The sequence below is a fragment of the Medicago sativa genome, chromosome 3 (genome assembly GCF_051527215.1).
Source record: "Medicago sativa cultivar Bolivia chromosome 3, Bolivia_mono, whole genome shotgun sequence".
NCBI lineage: Eukaryota > Viridiplantae > Streptophyta > Magnoliopsida > Fabales > Fabaceae > Medicago > Medicago sativa.
This window is the reverse complement of record NC_140751.1, coordinates 64801238-64820353: the sequence shown is the minus strand read 5'-3', so window position 1 is coordinate 64820353 and position 19116 is coordinate 64801238. Positions and strand designations below refer to the sequence as shown.

The following is a 19116-nucleotide window of genomic DNA, read 5'->3' as shown; positions in this document are numbered from 1 at the left end:
AACTATAAATCCAATTCATAATTAAACTTGTATGCATTTTTTTAAGTGTTCTCCTCATATACGACACTCTTTGCTTTGTAGTTTCTGTCTTACCGATCTCTGCTTGTTTCGTGCAGTGACTTGTATGCATATCATCTCTGGTTTTTTTTTACAGTGATTTATGTGGATATCACAATTTTCATGGTTGATTGAATAAATATCTATTTAATTGAATTAACCATATTTCTTTAACATGATTAAGATGTAGCACAGGGTGCACCAAAAGCGGTTGTAAATTTTGAAAGCTCTTTTTGAATTATTGCATTCACACACATGAATTATCTATACCCACCAACCATCAAATACTACAAGTACAAATGATTCAAACACTCAATGTCCTTTTAGGACCACACTATTTATTTTTTCTTCTTTATCCATAAAACTACACCACCAAAACAATTCAATATTAAGCACTAATCTTCTTCCCTCATCACACCACCCAAGATTCCAATAATGCTCCCTTCACCATCACAAATCTTCATAACTCTTTTCATCTTTCTCTTCCATTTTCAACACACCTCATCCTTCACCCTCTCAGTAGAAAACCCTAAACAAAACATCATACTCTCTCCCAAAAAAACATTCACGGCAGGTTTCTACCCTGTTGGACAAAATGCTTATTCCTTTGCCATATGGTTCACACAAAAACATAAAAACCTCAACAATACCACCATTGTTTGGATGGCAAATCGTGACCAACCAGTTAACGGAAAACGCTCAACACTTTCCCTTCTCAAAACCGGAAACCTCGTCTTAACAGACGCAGCTCAATCCATTGTTTGGTCCACAGACACCACCTCAACAAAACCACTTGAATTAATCCTACATGAAACAGGTAACCTTGTTCTTCAAGAACAAAATACAAACGGTTCAAGAAAAAGAAACATTCTATGGCAAAGTTTTGACTTCCCAACAGATACACTTTTACCAGACCAAACCCTAACGAGGTTCACGAACCTCGTTTCATCAAGAAGTCAGACGAACTATTCGTCTGGCTTCTACAAACTATTTTTTGACAATGATAACGTTCTTCGTCTTTTATACCAAGGACCGAGAGTTTCTAGCATTTATTGGCCGGATCCTTGGACTACAAGCAATGGTGCTGCCGGTAGTGGTACAAGAAGTACTTACAATAGTAGTAGAATCGCGTCGTTGGATTCATTTGGTAGTTTTAGTTCATCTGATGATTTTGTTTTTAATACTGCTGATTATGGAACTTTTTTGCAACGTAGACTTACACTTGATCATGATGGTAATGTTCGCATTTATAGTAGAAAAGATGAGGAACAGGGTTGGTTTGTTTCGGGTCAATTTCGTCAACAACCTTGTTTTATTCATGGGATTTGTGGGCCTAATAGTACTTGTAGTAATGATCCTTTGACTGGTAGAAAGTGTTCTTGTCTACCTGGTTATGTTTGGATTAATGATCAAGATAGTTCTCAAGGTTGTAGACCAAATTTTGAACTTTCTTGTAGTAACAAGACTCATGATGAGTTAAGTTTTTTGGCTTTGTCTCATGTTGATTTTTATGGATATGATTACGGGTTTTATACGAATAAAACTTACAAAGAATGTGAGACTTTGTGTGCACAATTGTGTGATTGTGCAGGATTTCAGTATACTTTTACAGCTGAATATGGTGGTGTTTATTGGTGTTATCCGAAAATTCAGTTACTTAATGGTCATCGTTCGCAGAGTTTTCTTGGATCGTTCTACTTGAAATTGCCGAAAAGTGGTGGTTTTGTTGATGAGATTAGGATTCAACAAAATAGCAGTGGAATGGTTTGTGAGAGGAATGGAGTGGTAAAGCTTGACAGAGAATACATCAAAAAGAAAGAAAATGGTTCATTGAAGTTCATGCTTTGGTTTGCTGGAGATTTAGGAGGAGTTGAACTTTTGGGATTTTTTATGGTTTGGTTTTTCTTGTTTAGGAGCAGCAAAAATTCAGATGAGAATCATGATTATGTTCTAGCAGCAACAGGGTTTAGGAAATTCAGTTACTCTGAATTGAAACAAGCTACAAAAGGTTTTAGTCAAGAGATCGGAAGAGGTGCCGGAGGAACTGTGTATAAGGGTGTTTTATCTGATAATCGAGTTGCTGCGATAAAGCGTCTGCATGAAGCAAATGAAGGTGAGAGTGAAAGTGAGTTTCTTGCTGAAGTTAGCATCATTGGAAGGCTTAACCACATGAATTTGATAGGAATGTGGGGTTATTGTGTAGAGGGAAAACACAGATTGTTGGTTTATGAGTACATGGAAAAGGGTACTTTAGCTGATAATCTCTCATCGAATGAACTTGATTGGGGTAAAAGGTATAACATTGCTATGGGAACTGCAAAGGGTCTTGCGTATTTACACGAAGAATGTCTGGAGTGGATTTTGCATTGCGATATAAAGCCGCAAAACATACTTGTTGATTCCGATTACCAACCTAAGGTAGCGGATTTTGGTTTGTCCAAGCTATTGAACAGGGATGACCTTGATAATTCAAATTTCTCGAGGATTCGAGGGACAAGAGGTTACATGGCACCTGAATGGGTTTTCAACATGCAAATCACTTCAAAAGTGGATGTTTATAGCTACGGAGTTGTGGTGTTGGAGATGATTACCGGAAAGAGTCCAACAACCGGTATCCAAATCAAAGATAAAGAAGAGTTGTGTCATGAGAGGTTGGTAACATGGGTTAGGGAGAAAAGAAGAAAAGGATTAGAAGTTGGTTGTTGGGTTGAACAAATTGTTGACCCTAAATTGGGATCAAATTATGATGTAAAGAAGATGGAAACTTTGGCAAATGTTGCTTTGGATTGTGTGCAAGAAGATAAAGATGTTAGACCCACCATGAGTCAAGTTGTTGAGAGGCTATTAAGGGATGAGCAAAATTATTGATGGTCTGCACATTTAATATTTCTGTTTCCATTGTTTTCTACATGTAATTTGATTCAAGGAGGATGTTATTACAATTTTGGAGGTAAAATTAAATAATTTAGTGTTTATAATGTGATCATAGTTTTCACATTTCTGTTGCTTATTTTCCTGTTTTGAGCTCAATCAAATCAAAGAAATTAATATGCATATCACCTATTTTATCTGCCTGTTGTATACTTGTCACGAACAAACAAGTCCTGTGTGTCCAATGACCTCGAAACAATTATTTAAAACCAAATCAGACGGTTCAGTCGGTTAAACCTTAAATTGTCGTCTAAAATTTGGTTATTTGAGTGGTTCGATCACAGTTTTATTTAACCATAACATACAAGTCTCGCTGGTTTGATGTTCGGTTTTTAAAACGTCGCATTGAACTCAAAATGTCTTCTATAATACATTGAAGTTCATATTGGAGGATCCACTTCCATGATCCATAAACTTCCATATAAGTTATAACTTCCAATATTTGTTCTTGTGTGATCAATACCTCACTTCTAACTCTGACCAAGAATAAAGGAAATGTAAGCATTGGAACACTAGGAAAAACAGCTTCAATATATAGTTGAATTCCACTAGTGTTTAATGCTTGAACAATTTCATTCATTTGGGAATTAGACACTAGAGAAATGTACAACACTAACATTGGTGCCTTAGAATCTAGCCAATTCAAGTACTATAGTCAAGTTTGCAATCACCAAATATTATTAAATGAACTGGATAGTTTGACAAAGTTTTTAAAGAATTGATTTCTTCAGCTTCCAAATCTTGAAGTGCATTCCAAACCACGTTGCATAAACCTGAAGACATTTTAATTGTGCTGAAGAAATTCCTTTTATATGCTTTGCATGATTGAATGCCAAAATAAAAGTCCAACATGAACAACTAGAAATATAATACTTAGATTTACTTATAGATGTTGCATCAAGTACTTCAACTTCTGGTATTGATGATGCTCAAAGTTTAAATTCAAAGCGAAGATTCAGTAAGAGAGAAAGGGATAGTGGTAGATAGCAACACTTCAATTATTAATTTGACAGTTGTAATTGGACCACTTTTTTTATCTTCAATTTTTTATGTAAAGATTCCATTAAGATTAGTTATGACTTTAGTTTTTGTTTGTTTGTAACTTTGATATAATTCTTAAATGAGAATTGTTTTGGTCCCATGGAAAAAAACAAACCCGGCACTGATCCCATTTTTTGTTTGTTACATAAACAACTTCCATTTTATGAAATATTGAAATCAAGAACAAAGAATAAACTAAAATAACGCTAACCACTTCTTTTATGTCTCTTACAACCACTTTAAATATTATAATCACATATTTAAAAATTAAACATAAATATTAATTATTACAAATAGGGTCATGTTAATCGGTGCCCGGAGCACTGGTTAAGCATACTAAAAAATGGAATTATTACCATAAAATGAAACTATTGTGACATTTTATGACTTAATTACACAATTTTCAATGCAATAAATATTATATGATTTACCTTTTTAGTATCCTTAACCAGTGCCCCCAGAGGCACCGGTTAGCATTTCCCTTAAAAATAAATAGGTTAAATATATATTTGAGGGAATATGTTAAATATTTGTGATAGTCATATTAAATACTAATCCACCTTTTACAAATTACAAGTCTTTTCTTCCATTTTGTACGGATTAAAAAATATAGTTAATTTTATACTCCCTCCGTTTCAAAATGAGTGTCGTTTTAGGTGTTTACACACATATTAAGAAATGCAATGATTAAAAGAAAGAGAACGGTTATTTTACCAAATTATCCTTATTAACTATTGGTTAGTTTTAAAAGTAATATTTTGGAAGTAGTGTGCAAAGTATTAATTGGAGGGTACAATTGAAAAGAAAAAGTTATTATTGCATTGGAAACTGAAAGCGACATTCATTTTGAAATATCATGTCAATAATCCTTTTCATATATCAAAGTTGTTAATCTCGTGTGTAGTGATTTTTTGTTTATCATTAATTAAACTTGGTTTGACACAGTCATAAGTTTTGTGCATTGTAAAGAGTATTAACCTTTGATTGATTACTCTACAATTCATAGTTGAATATCATCTAATTCATATTGAATTGTTTTGTTTTTTTGACAAATTCATATTGAATTGTTGTTTTCACATTATATCTCTCTCTTATAATTTGTATTGTGTGCGCAATTTCAAATAATCATATGTTTTAAAAGGGGATAGTCAAAACCACGCTTTTGCAAATGTTTCAATCCGAAAAAACTATTCACCCCTAGCTTCCTCTTGTTGGCGTCATATCGGCCAACACATTATACATATGAACTATATTACACATCACTAATTCAATCAATTTGAAATAAAAAATCTTGAAGGGGATATTTTGACTCCAAGAGTAAGTGTAATAACTTACTCCAAATCTTGACCTTTAATTGCAATTTTAATTAATGGCTTAGATTAATTGATATGGTAGACTTTAATTTCATTTTCTATTGTAGTCAGCACTTATCACTACTAAATAACAAAACAATAAATGTTATTTAATTGATTGATTTTATTTTTCTTCTCCCATTGTTTTTTTTTTGTTTTCACGTGAAAAAAGTTTTTGATGGTTAATGGTAAAATATGCATTTTAATTTGTCGTTACAAACCTGCTTTTTTTACATGTATGTTTTTTCTATGTATACACTTTGTTTACAATAATGAGCTCTTTCTCAAATAACATCATCATCTATGTATGTTCTTGCCAACAAAAACTAATTAAAATGGAGATGGTTATTTTAATTTGTCGTTATTTATATAAAAAAAATAAACCAATTTCTTTATTTTTTATGCAATTATTGTAAATTGGATATAAGAAAAGACCATGGTTACTTCCTCTATCGTTTTTTTTCCGTGACAGATTAGTACAAAAATGTGTGTTTACAAAAAATATAAGAAAAGCTCAAGATTATATTAAAGAAACCAAATAAAATATGTGGTATAAAATATAGTAATGGGAGAAGAATAAATATACAATTTTTTTAATTTTACTATTGTTTTCTTTAAAAAAAATATATGCATTTTTTTTACAATAAAAAATAAATAAAGGGAGAAGAAAATAAAATTTGTGGTCAAATAAAAAACTTTGATGATTATTTTACCACTAACCCTCAAAAATTCTTTTAAGGTGAAAACTAAAAGGCAATGGGAGAAGAAAAAAAAATAATCAATTGAATGACATTTATTGTTTTGTTATTTTGTAGTGATAAGTGTTGACTACAATAGAAAATAAAATTAAAGTCTACCATATCAATTAATCTAAGCCATTAATCAAAATTGCAATTAAAGGTCAAGATTTGGAGTAAGTTATTATACTTACTCTTGGAGTCAAAATATCCCCCCTCAAAAAACTTTAGTTATATCCGAGACTTTGATGGAATATTAACCTAAAACAACTTCTTCATTTCATTCAATTTAGATTTTTTTTTCAGAAACAATCCATATCAATATTTTTTATTCTTTTTAAATGGAACAAGCATACTAATAATGAAAACCAGTTTGTGAAATGTTAACGAGTGCTTCCATAGGATTGTTTGAAAACCTCAAAAGATACATTTTAATAAAAAAAATTGTGTATTTAATGAAAGTTGTAATATTTGATTTTTTTTTTTAAAAAAATTAATTCTTAGAAATCATGGTTGGACTTAACACAATCGGTTTGTGAGGTGAGGATTATCATCGCTTATAAACTCATGTTCATATCATATTTTATCCGATGTGAGACTTTTAACAATAGTTTCTTAATATAAAATCTTTTAAAAAAAAGTGTTCAAGGACATGTATTTAACAAGATCCAAACACTTTCAATTATTTCCGACCAATCAATGTAAAAGATTGGGTGACCCAAGGTCAATACAAATTATGGTCAAGCCGTGGGGATTGGGAGAAGGAGCTAAAAGTAAAGTCATGGAAATTTCCCTTTATGTACTTCTTTCATTATCATACTATGTTTATATATATGATGACAAACAATAAGAAAATTATCCAGCAATAACATATCATGATTCATTCATCATTCTTCTTCACACTTCTCATCTTTCTCTTGCATTTTCAACATTCATCATCATTTTCCCTATCAGTGGAGAAACATGAAGAAGACGTTATAGTCTCACCCAAAGGCACATTCACCGCGGGCTTTTATCCCGTAGGTGAGAATGCTTATTCATTCGCCATATGGTTCACTCAAAAACACAAAAACCTCACCAATGCTACCGTTGTTTGGATGGCAAATCGTGACCAACCAGTTAACGGAAAACGCTCAACACTTTCCCTTCTTAATACCGGCAACCTCATTTTAACCGACGCAGGACAGTTCAATGTTTGGTCCACAAACACATACTCATCCAAAAAACTTAAGTTGTTTTTGTACGATACGGGAAATCTCATTCTCAGAGAGTACAAAACAAATGGTTCTATTTTGTGGCAAAGTTTTGATTTTCCAACAGATACCCTCCTCCCCGATCAAAATTTCACAAGGTATATGAACCTTGTTTCGTCCAAAAGTGATACCAACTATTCCTCTAGCTGCTACAAGCTTTTTTTTGACAACGATAATCTTCTCCGTCTTCTCTATGATGGCCCTGGAGATTCAAGCGTTTATTGGCCAGATCCTTTGCTTCTTGATTGGCAAGATTCTAGATCCATGTACAATCATAACAGGGTAGCAACATTAAATCGTTTGGGAAACTTCAGTTCTTCAGATAATTTCACTTTCATAACAAGTGATTATGGAACAGTGCTACAACGAAGACTTACGCTTGATTTTGATGGCAATGTTCGTGTTTATAGCCGAAAACAAGGGCAAGAGAAGTGGTTAGTGTCAGGGCAATTCGTCCAACAACCTTGTCAAATACATGGAATTTGTGGACCGAACAGCACTTGCAGTTATGGTCCAATAAATGGTAGAAAATGTTCGTGTCTTCCCGGTTATAGCATAATTAATAACCAAGATTGGTCTCAAGGGTGCAAACCAAGCTTCCAATTTTCATGCAATAAGAAGACAGAATATCGCTTCAAATTCTTACCCCGTGTTGAGTTTAACAGCTATGACTATGGATTCCATAAAAATTACACCTATAAACAATGTGAGCATTTGTGCTTACGATTGTGTGAATGCATAGCCTTTCAATTTCGCTATGTCAAGAACAAGGGTGTGCATAATTGTTATCCAAAGACGCAGTTACTAAACGGCCTTCATTCGACAAAGTTCAGAGGTTCGCTCTTTTTGAAATTGCCAAAAAACAATATTGTTTTCTCCCCCGAGTATGATAACTTGGTTTGTTCGAGAAATAATGGAGTAAAACAACTACAAAGATTATACGTCAGTGAAAAAGAAAATGGATTAGTGAAGTTCATGCTTATGTTTGCAAGTGGCTTGGGCGGAATTGAGGTCTTATGCTTCTTTCTAGTAGGGTGTATCTTATTCAAGAATAGGAAGCAATCTAGTGTTGATAATCATGGGTATGTTCTAGCATCAGCAACCGGGTTTAGAAAATTCAGTTATTCGGAATTAAAACAAGCTACAGCAGGTTTTAGCCAAGAGATTGGAAGGGGAGCTGGAGGAACCGTGTATAAAGGTATTTTATCTGATGATCGAGTTGCTGCGATAAAGCATTTGCATGACACAAACCAAGGAGATAGTGAGTTTCTTGCTGAAGTTAGCATCATTGGAAGGCTTAATCACATGAATTTGATTGGTATGTGGGGTTATTGTGCCGAGGGAAAACATAGATTGTTGGTTTACGAGTACATGGAAAAAGGTACTTTAGCCGATAATCTTTCATCAAATGAACTTGATTGGAGTAAAAGGTATCACATTGCTATAGGAACTGCAAAATGTCTTGCTTATTTACATGAAGAGTGTTTGGAGTGGATTTTGCATTGTGATATTAAACCACAAAACATACTTCTTGACTCTGATTATCGACCTAAGGTTGCAGACTTTGGTTTGTCTAAGCTATTGAACAGGAATGAGCATGATAATTCAAATTTCTCGAGGATTCGAGGGACAAGAGGTTACATGGCACCTGAATGGGTTTTCAATATGCAAATCACTTCTAAAGTGGATGTTTATAGCTATGGAGTTGTGGTGTTGGAGATGATTACCGGAAAGAGTCCAACAACCGGTATTCAAATCAAAGATAAAGAAGAGTTATGTCATGAAAGGTTGGTAACATGGGTTAGGGAAAAAAGGAGAAAAGAATTAGAAGTTGCTTGTTGGGTGGAACAAATTGTTGACCCTAAATTGGGATCAAATTATGATGTAAAGAAAATGGAGACATTGGCAAATGTTGCTTTGGATTGTGTACAGGAAGATAAAGATGTTAGACCTACCATGAGTCAAGTTGTTGAGAGGCTCCTAAGTCATCAACATAACTATTAATGGCTTGCAATATGAATAACTATCTCTCATGTTTACTACTACCTCCGGTCTTAAATGTAAGAAACTTTTCACTTTTTTGGTTCATTCAATAAATGATGTATGTGGTCTATAATAAAGACCACATACATTATTTATTGAATGAATCTAAAAAGTGAAAAGTTTCTTACATTTGAGACCGGAGGGGGTATTATTCAACTGTTTCACTTCTTGTGTTTCAATTATTTTCTAGATGTTATGTGATTTAAGAACTTATGATTAGGATATTACTTTTTTTTTTCCTCTCTAGAGTTAACTTAGTTTAATAATTAAGGAAATGATCGGTTCTAATGTAAAAATAAAATAAAATTGTTTTGTAAAATTGATTTTTAGTCAAAAATGGATTGAATGTAACCTGATTTAAATTTGTATACACTCATATAAAAATGAACATGAAAAGTAAATTTGAGGTTAAAATAAATTGGAGAGACAAAATCTCTAAATTCTTATTTATCTGCCAATTCTTATTTAACATTATTCAGAGGCTCACAACCCCCAAACACGAATCATAAGCTTAAGGGCGAAGTGGTTTGAATAAGACATGACGATTTACATACACAATTCATACATAATTTACTATATTATAAAAAAAATATATAACAAATGCTACCTACTAATTATTTATTTTTATAACATTCTATCTATAATGTGTGATTATAGATTCTATGAGATGTAAACCTATTAATCTGAAATTTAGCGGGAAGATAAGTAAAATCTGTTTTGAAATTATTTCACCTAAAAATCATAATCTAGTTTTATGGAACAATAGGAAAAACTACTCTATCAACTAATTTACACTACCTACAAACTAACATAATTGTTTATTTATTTATTGAATATGTTGTTCTTAACTTTTTTTTTTTTTTTTGAGCAAGTTGTTCTTAACTTCACCATTAGTCCATGGGATAGAGAAAGAAAAAAAAAATAAGAAATTGGAAAACCATTCCTCGCTGCTCCTACTTTCCGGCACAACCACCGTATCAAAAATCTGATTCCGTCGCAATCTCGATCATATGTAGGCGATTTACTCCGCGAAAATGGCCACCGTGAAACCTGACAACATCTTCGCTTACGACACGAACAGCAACGTCACCTCGTTCCCACAACACTTCAAAATGATAATAAACATGGGTGCCAAAAATCTCAAATCAAATCAAGATTCAGTTGTAGAACTCCTTATTTTTGCTTGTGATTTCATTCAAATACTAAAGGGTTAATTTTATTTATTTGTACATAATGATGATAAAAAACGGATGGTATTAAGTTATTAACTATGAACGAGCGAGGAAAATGGATGTATGTTTAGCTAAGTAGTGTAACAGAAAGGAGCAAGGGTTCTTCAATTGTACTTTCTCTGTTTCAAAATACATCACATTTTTGCAATGCGCACTATTCATATGTCTTACTTTGACCCTACTTTCTAACTAATATATAAACACAAATGTTATCATGTAAGATGTTGTTTGATTTGTCTCGACATATATTTTCAAAATATTAAATATTTATAATTTTCTACTTTAAGTAATTAAATATATTAACGGTCAAAGTTGTGCATTTACATATGTAAAGTAGTTGACTGCGACATGTATTTTGAAACAGAAGGAGTATTCATCATTATTATTGGCAAGAGAGATGGAGAAGAAATAGAAAGAAAAAAAAAATTATGATGGATGGAAATAAGACATAGTGTTGTGAATTTATGATCTAATGGTGAGAAATTTTGCTCTAGTATGAACCAATACATGTATGGGTGCATGCTAAAGGTCACCTATTACTATATATCACGACAAGTCACCATAGAGCATTGCATTTACTATGACCATCTTATGCCACCACTACCTCCTGTATCACAAACTAAGATATCTTTTTTAATCACTCCCTCCGTCCCTATATCTAACCATCCATTTGACTTTATTTTTGTCCCTAAATCTAAACTCTTTTTCAAATTACTAGATGTATTTATTATTTTTTCCTAAACATACCCCTAATTAATACTACTAACTTGTTTTGAAATTTAAAAAGTCAAATTTAATACATATACAAACAAAGGACAATATGGTAATATTAACACAAAACAGACATAATAATTACATTGTCAGCTTTTCTTAACAAATGTGAAAAAAAAACAAAGGGATGTTACATTAAGGGATGGAGGGAGTAATAGTTTATGTCTTATACGCTAATTTGACTAAAAAATACTCGGAATGACGGTTCAAACTACCAAACAATAATCAATTAGTTTAAATACCACTGCTGTAATGAATAATTGTCAAAGCCAAAGACAAAATTGAAAATAGAAAACTCGTGGAAAGTGCAAGTTCCACTATTTCATTATGACCTGATGATACTTTTCATGATAATGCTATTATGATGGCAATAATAAAACAATACATCAACAACGTAACATGATGCGAATGGCCTCTTTACCAATCTTGTTCACTATTCTCATCTTCCTCTTCCATTTTCAACATTCATCATCATTCTCCCTCTCAGTTGAAAATTTTGAACAAGACATTATAGTCTCACCGAAAGGCACATTCACAGCAGGTTTCTACCCTGTTGGAGAAAATGCTTATTCCTTTGCTATATGGTTCACCCAAAAACACAAAGATCTCACCAACGCTACCGTTGTTTGGATGGCAAATCGTGACCAACCAGTTAACGGAAAACGTTCAACACTTTCCGTTCTTAATACCGGCAACCTTGTATTAACCGACGCAGGGCTGTCCAACGTTTGGTCAACAGACACAAACTCATCCAAATCACTTGAGTTGTTTTTGTACGAAACAGGAAACCTCGTTCTCCGAGAACAAAACAGAAATGGTTTCATTTTGTGGCAAAGCTTTGATTTCCCAACAGATACCCTCCTTCCTGATCAAAGTTTGACTGGGTTTATGAACCTTGTTTCGTCGAAAAGTGTCAATAACTATTCCTCTGGTTCCTACATGCTTTTTTACGATTACAAAAATATACTATGTCTTCGCTACAATGGCGCGCAAAGTTCAAGCCTTTATTGGAATACTAATAGGTTCGCATACGATGGTAGGAGGGTAGCAACATTAAATCGCTTGGGAAACTTCGGTTCTTTCTATGATCCATTCCCTTTCAAAACAAGTGATTATGGAACAGTCCTACAAAGAAGATTGACCCTTGATATTGATGGTAATGTGCGAGTTTATAGCCGAAAACATGGGCAAGAGAATTGGTCAGTAACAGGGCAATTCCTCCAGCAACCTTGTCAAATACATGGGATTTGTGGACCTAATAGCGCTTGCAGTTATGATCCAAGAACTGGTAGAAAATGTTCGTGTCTTCCGGGTTATACCATAATCAACATCCAAGACTGGTCTCAAGGATGCAAACCAAGCTTCAAATTTTCTTGCAACAAGACAAAGTCTCATTTCAAAGTCTTACCCCATCTTGAGTTTGACAACTTCGACAACCATGTATTCTACCAAAATTACACCTATAAACAATGTAAGCATTTGTGTTTACGATTGTGTGAATGCATAGCCTTCCAATTTCGCTATATGACGGAAGAGGGTTTCTTTTATTGTTACCCAAAGACGCAGTTATTAAACGTACGCCGTTCAACAGAGTTCGAAGGTTCAGTCTTTCTGCGATTGCCAAAAAACAATACTGTTTTTTCTGAACAATATGATAGCTTGGTTTGTTTGGGAAATAAAGGAGTAAAACAATTAGGAAGATCATACATCACTTCCAAAGAAAATGGATCAGTGAAGTTCATGCTTTTCTTTGTGAGTGGCTTGGGCGCAATTGAGGTTTTATGCTTCTTTCTAGTAGGATGTATGTTATATAAGAAGAATAGGAAGCAATCTATTGTTGATATCCATGGGAATGATCTAGAAGCAGTTACAGGGTTTAGGAAATTCAGTTACTCTGAAATAAATCAAGCTACAAAAGGTTTTAGCGAAGAGATCGGAAGGGGAGCTGGAGGAACTGTGTATAAAGGTGTTTTATATGATAATCGAGTTGCTGCGATAAAGCGTTTGCATGATGCAAATCAAGGAGGGAGTGATTTTCTAGCTGAAGTTAGCATCATTGGAAGGCTTAACCACATGAATTTGATAGGAATGTGGGGTTATTGTGCAGAGGGAAAACACAGATTGTTGGTTTATGAGTACATGGAAAAGGGTACTTTAGCTGATAATCTCTCATCAAATGAACTTGATTGGGGTAAAAGGTATAACATTGCTATGGGAACTGCAAAGGGTCTTGCGTATTTACACGAAGAGTGTTTGGAGTGGATTTTGCATTGCGATATAAAGCCACTAAACATACTTGTTGACTCTGATTACCAACCTAAAGTAACAGATTTTGGTTTGTCTAAGCTATTGAATAGGGATGACCTTGATAATTCAAATTTCTCGAGGATTCGAGGGACAAGAGGTTACATGGCACCTGAATGGGTTTTCAACATGCAAATTACTTCTAAAGTGGATGTTTATAGCTATGGAGTTGTGGTGTTGGAGATAATTACTGGAAAGGGTCCAACAACAAGTATACCAAACAAAGATGGAGAAGACTTTTGTGATGAGAGCTTGGTAACATGGGTTAGGGAAAAAAGGAGAAAAGGATCTGAATTTGGTTTGTGGGTTGAGCAAATTGTTGACCCTGCATTGGGATCAAATTATGATGCAAAGAGAATCGAAACTTTGGCAAATGTTGCTTTGGATTGTGTGGCTGAAGAGAAAGATGTTAGACCTACCATGAGTCAAGTTGTTGAGAGGCTCCTAAGTCATTAACATAACTATTAATGGCATGCACAATGAATAACCATCTCTCCTGTTTACTATTATTCACCTGTTTCACTTCTTGTGTTTCAATTATTTTCTAGATGTAATGTCATTTAAGAATGTATGATTAGGATATTAATTTGTTTTTCCTTTCTCTAGAGTACACTTACTTTAATAATTAAGGAAATTATTGGTTCTGATGTAAAAAAAATTGATTTTAGTCAAAAATGGATTGAAACCTGATTTAAATTTGGATACACTCATGTAAAAATGAACATGAAGTAAATTTGAGGTTAAAATAAACCGTAGAGGCAAAAGCTCCAAATTCTATTGGCAAAGCGGAGGAGATAGTGGAGGATATTAAGGTTTTGTTGTGGAGATGGTGTTGGAGTCGGTTGAATTTGTCGGCTTGTTTGTTTTACGAATGGCATTGGAACCCAAAAGAGTGTCTTTTGCGGTAGTGGAGCTGTTTTTTGCGACTTGGAGGTTGAGGCTGAGGTATGCTGTGTCTGCTGTCACCGTTTTCTGGTTTTATGTCAGCATGTATATAGCAGCCTCAATTTTTGTTTAGTTGCTGGGCTGTTTTGTTACATCCTTCTGTCATTTTAGTGGTCTATTTTTTGGGTGGCTGTTTTGGCTGTGGGGTTTTCCGGTTATGTCGGTGCCCTTTGTATTTAGTTTTTGTGCCCACGAGTTTAGTTGTGCAACTTGTACACTCTCGACGTGAATAATATTTGCTGATTCTGAAAAAAATTAGGAGACAATACTAATTCTACTCATAAACCTCCAAACATATTCAAATAAATTCTATACCTCTGAAATTAGTTACAGGTGTGTTTGATTAGAATGTAATCATAGTTTTCACATTTGTATCTTTTATATGCCATTTTGCCTATTTTAAGCTCAATCAAATAAATATGCATACAACCTCTTTTATCTGCCAATTTTGTAATTGTCACAAAGGAACATGCTTTGTGCTCAATAGGCTTGAACACACAAAATGTCTTGTATAAATACGTTGAGGTTTATATTGGATGATCTACTTTTTGCAACTGCTGTGTCACAGATACCCTTAAGATCTTGTGCCCTTTCCCTTATTTATTTACACTTCCCACTTCCGTAATCCATAAACTTCCTCATAACTTTCTATATTTGTTCTTGTGTGATCAATTCCTCATGACTCATCTTTTTAACTTGGTCAAAGAATAAAGGGAATGTAAACATTGGAACACCAGCAAAACAGCTTCAATAGTTGTTACATTTACGTGTTGGTTTGTGGAGTCAACTGAAAATCATAAAAGCATTCGAGAGTGTTATATTTACCCATCTATATGTATTTTACCGCAATATAAATGTTTGCTGCAACTGCAACTTCAATTTAAAACAAAACATATTGTAGGTGAGTGATTATATGTAGCATTTTTATACTATAAAGTTATAAATACTTGGTATCATTTGATAGGTTGGTTTTGGCAGCATCAAAAATCAATCAAGAAGCCGCAGACTTTTATTTAAAACCATGTATTTGAGAATATATGAAAAGATAAAATTTGAAACGTGGTAGCAGAATATATGGTACTTACTGATGTTGCAGTTGAATCTATGCTTGAGAGATGTCCATAAAGTGGCTTGTTAGGATTAGAAAATCCCAAAGGAGTGGACCTTCCAACAAGGCAAGGGCTGAGAAACCCACCAGTAAAGAACGCAAACTCTGTCACTTCTTATGTTGATAGCATGAAATTTTATTGAACCACTACAAGTTGTCACAATACATTTCCCATTAAGCTCTTTCTTGCGTTCTTTCTTTTTGCAACTCAGATAATCTGGATCGTTTTTCAAGTACTATGCCTACATTATACATAACATTATTATTTCAAGATATATATATATAGTACTTTGCTATCGCACACACTACTTTGCTATCGCACGGGTCTGTTATAGTGTTCGTCATTTATATTATTTATCAGTGTACCATGAATTAATCTTTCAGGTATGTTAGAATATAGACAAATCAAGGACATAAAGTTCAAAACAAAAAGTAATTGTATAACAACTTGCAACATGAAAACCTGCAACAAAATCAACGGTGGACGTAGCTTGGTTGATTGCAGCATGAAAACTTGCAACAAAATCAACGGCGTCCTTAGCTGTAAGCTCATGGTTTATCTTTCCAAATCAACAATAGTTTTTTTGGCTGCCTCGGCATTATCCTCCATTGCCATCCTTCAGCTACTAGACCTTGAACTTCAAGCCTTTTACTTGAAGTTTAAGACCCTTGATGTGAACTCCCGCTTAGCAACATGCTTTTGAGCTTCCTACTTCTGCCTACCCTTAGACTCCATTTTGGTACAAAGATCCTTGACAAACTTGTCACCTGTAGATATATTCTTCATTCTTCACTTTTTTCTTCCTTCTTCTTCACCTGTTCCAAACCAAACCTCTACTGTTCAAACACTCAACTGCATTCATGACTTTGAATTGAATTAAGGAAGATAAACATGAAAACTAATAACCATCAAAGATGGCTCCTAGTTTGAGCATATCATCAAGAATCATGTTCATGAGATTGGAGCCATTCAACAACTTCACTCATGTTAGGTCTCATGTCTTTCTCTTCCTCAACACACTTTAAAGCAACTATTGTCAAAGTCTCCAATTTAACCATGTCATAATTTGATCCGAATGTAGGGTCTACTATTTGTTCCATCAAAGATTTCATCTCGGATAATTTCCTTCTTTTCTCTCTCACCCATGTTACCAAACTCTCATTATGAGTCTTTTCTCCATCTGTGATTAAGATACCCGTCATTGCACTCTTCCCGGTAATCATCTCTAGCAGCACAACTCCATAGCTATAAACATCTACCTTGGAAGTGATTGGCAAATTGAAAATCCATTCAGGTGCCATATAACCTCTTGTTCCTCTCATCCTCGAGAAACTTGAATTATCAAAATTGTTCCTTTGTACTAACTTAGACAACCCAAAATCCGCTACCTTGGGTTGGTAATCGGAGTCAATTAGTATGTTTTGCGGCTTTATGTCACAATGCAAAATCCACTCCAAACATTCTTCATGTAAATATGCAAGACACTTTGCAGTTCCGAGAGCAATTTTATATCTCTTACCCCAATTAAGTGCATTTGACGACAAATTATCGGCTAAAGAACCTTTTTCCATGTACTCGAAAACTAACAATCTGTGTTTTCCCTCTGCACAATACCCCCACATTCCAATCAAATTCATGTGGTTAAGCCTTCCAATGACGCTAACTTCAGCAAGAAATTCACTCTCTCCTTTGTTTGCTTCATGCAGTCTCTTTATAGCCACGACTCTATTATCAGATAATAAACCCTTGTACACAGTTCCTCCAGCCCCCTTTCCAATCTCTTGACTAAAACATTTTGTTGCTTGTTTTAATTCAGAGTAAGTGAATTTTCGAAATCCTGTTGTTCCTGCAAGAACGTAGCCTTGATTATCTTTAACAAAGTTCTCGCTATTCTTAAATAAGAAGAACCATATTATAAAGAAACATAGTGCCTCAATTACCCCTAAGCCAGACGCAAACCAAAGGATAATCTTCACTGATCCATTTTCTTTGTCTTCAACGTATGATTTTTTTAGTTGTTGTACTCCATCATTTCTCGAACAAACCAAGCTACCATTTTTTGTTACATTCGCATGGACAGAAACATGTTCTCTTTTTGGCAATCGCAAATAGATTGATCCCTGAAAATTCGGTGAACTGAACCCATTTCGCAATTGTGACTTCGGATAACAATAAAAAACACCTTCGTCATTAACCAAACGATATTGGAAGGCTATGCATTGACATATTCGCAAGCAGAACTGCTTACATTGTTTATAGGTGTAATTTGCTTGGTGCAAATAATCGTATCCATAAAAATCAACATGGGGTAAACGTTGGAAGCGAGTCTCTGAATCTGTTTTATTGTTGCATGAAAGTTGGAAGCTTGGTTTGCACCCTTGAGACCAATCTTGATTATTGATCCTGTTATAACCAGGAAGACACACACACTTTCTTCCGGTTCTTGGATTGTTAATGGAATAGCTATTCGGTCCACAAACTCCATGTATTTTTAAAGGTTGTTGGTGGAATTGCCCTGAAATCGACCACTTCTCTTGACCATGTTTTCGACTATAAGCACGAACATTACCATCAAAATCAAGGGTCAATCTTCGTTGGAGAACAATCCCATAATCACTTGTCTTTAAAGTGAAATCATCAGAAGAACTAAAGTTACCCAAAACATCTAGTTTTGCCACCCTGCTACTGTTGTTTGAGGATCTACTAGCATCCCAACTAACGAGCCAAGGACTTGGCCAATAAATACTTGAAACTTGAGGGCCATCATAGAGAAGACGCAAGAGATTGTCGTTATCGAAAAAAAGTTTGTAGAAGCCTGAGGAATATTTGTTGTGACTTTTGGAGGAAACAAGGTTCATGTGCCTTGTGAAACTTTGATCAGGAAGTAGGGTATCTGTTGGGAAATCAAAGCTTTGCCATAAAACGAAACCTATTTTGTTGTGCTCTCTGAGGACAAGATTTCCTGTATCGTACAAAATCAACTCAAGTGGTTTGGATGAGTTAGTGTTTGTAGACCAAACGTCAAAATGACCCGCGTCAGTTAATACAAGGTTGCCGGTTTTGAGAAGGGAAAGTTTTGAGCATTTTCCGTTAATTGGTTGGTCACGATTTGCCATCCAAACAATGGTAGCATTGGTGAGGTTTTTGTGTGTTTGAGTGAACCATATGGCAAAGGAATAAGCATTTTCACCTACGGGGTAAAAGCCCGCGGTGAATGTGCCTTTTGGTGACATTATAATGTCTTCTTCGTGTTTTTCAACCGAGAGAGAGAATGATGATGAATGTTGAAAATGTAAGAGGAATATAAGAATAGCAAAGAAGATTAGTGAAGAAGCCATTCA

General features: G+C 34.4%; 4 protein-coding genes across 4 annotated transcripts; 3 read left to right on the top strand and 1 right to left on the bottom strand.

Moving 5' to 3' along the window:
* The first annotated feature begins 335 nt into the window (after nt 1–335).
* LOC146939181 (putative receptor protein kinase ZmPK1) lies at nt 336–3067 on the top strand. The gene has a single exon (XM_085752955.1). The coding sequence runs from the start codon at nt 493–495 to the stop codon at nt 2923–2925; it is 2433 nt and encodes an 810-aa protein (XP_085609081.1). The 5' UTR covers nt 336–492; the 3' UTR covers nt 2926–3067.
* Nucleotides 3068–6981: 3914 nt separating this feature from the next.
* On the top strand, nt 6982–9657 carry LOC146939180 (putative receptor protein kinase ZmPK1). The gene has a single exon (XM_085752954.1). The coding sequence runs from the start codon at nt 6994–6996 to the stop codon at nt 9373–9375; it is 2382 nt and encodes a 793-aa protein (XP_085609080.1). The 5' UTR covers nt 6982–6993; the 3' UTR covers nt 9376–9657.
* A 2095-nt stretch (nt 9658–11752) lies between these two features.
* Nucleotides 11753–14405, top strand: LOC146939179 (putative receptor protein kinase ZmPK1). Its single transcript, XM_085752953.1, has one exon. The coding sequence runs from the start codon at nt 11817–11819 to the stop codon at nt 14175–14177; it is 2361 nt and encodes a 786-aa protein (XP_085609079.1). The 5' UTR covers nt 11753–11816; the 3' UTR covers nt 14178–14405.
* A 2178-nt stretch (nt 14406–16583) lies between these two features.
* Nucleotides 16584–19116, bottom strand: LOC146939178 (putative receptor protein kinase ZmPK1). The gene has a single exon (XM_085752952.1). The coding sequence runs from the start codon at nt 19111–19113 to the stop codon at nt 16714–16716; it is 2400 nt and encodes a 799-aa protein (XP_085609078.1). The 5' UTR covers nt 19114–19116; the 3' UTR covers nt 16584–16713.

Bases quoted from the DNA above. Each gene is read 5' to 3' on its own strand.
- LOC146939181 (XM_085752955.1), top strand. From the start codon at position 493: ATGCTCCCTTCACCATCACAAATCTTCATAACTCTTTTCATCTTTCTC.
- LOC146939180 (XM_085752954.1), top strand. From the start codon at position 6,994: ATGATTCATTCATCATTCTTCTTCACACTTCTCATCTTTCTCTTGCAT.
- LOC146939179 (XM_085752953.1), top strand. From the start codon at position 11,817: ATGATGCGAATGGCCTCTTTACCAATCTTGTTCACTATTCTCATCTTC.
- LOC146939178 (XM_085752952.1), bottom strand. From the start codon at position 19,113: ATGGCTTCTTCACTAATCTTCTTTGCTATTCTTATATTCCTCTTACAT.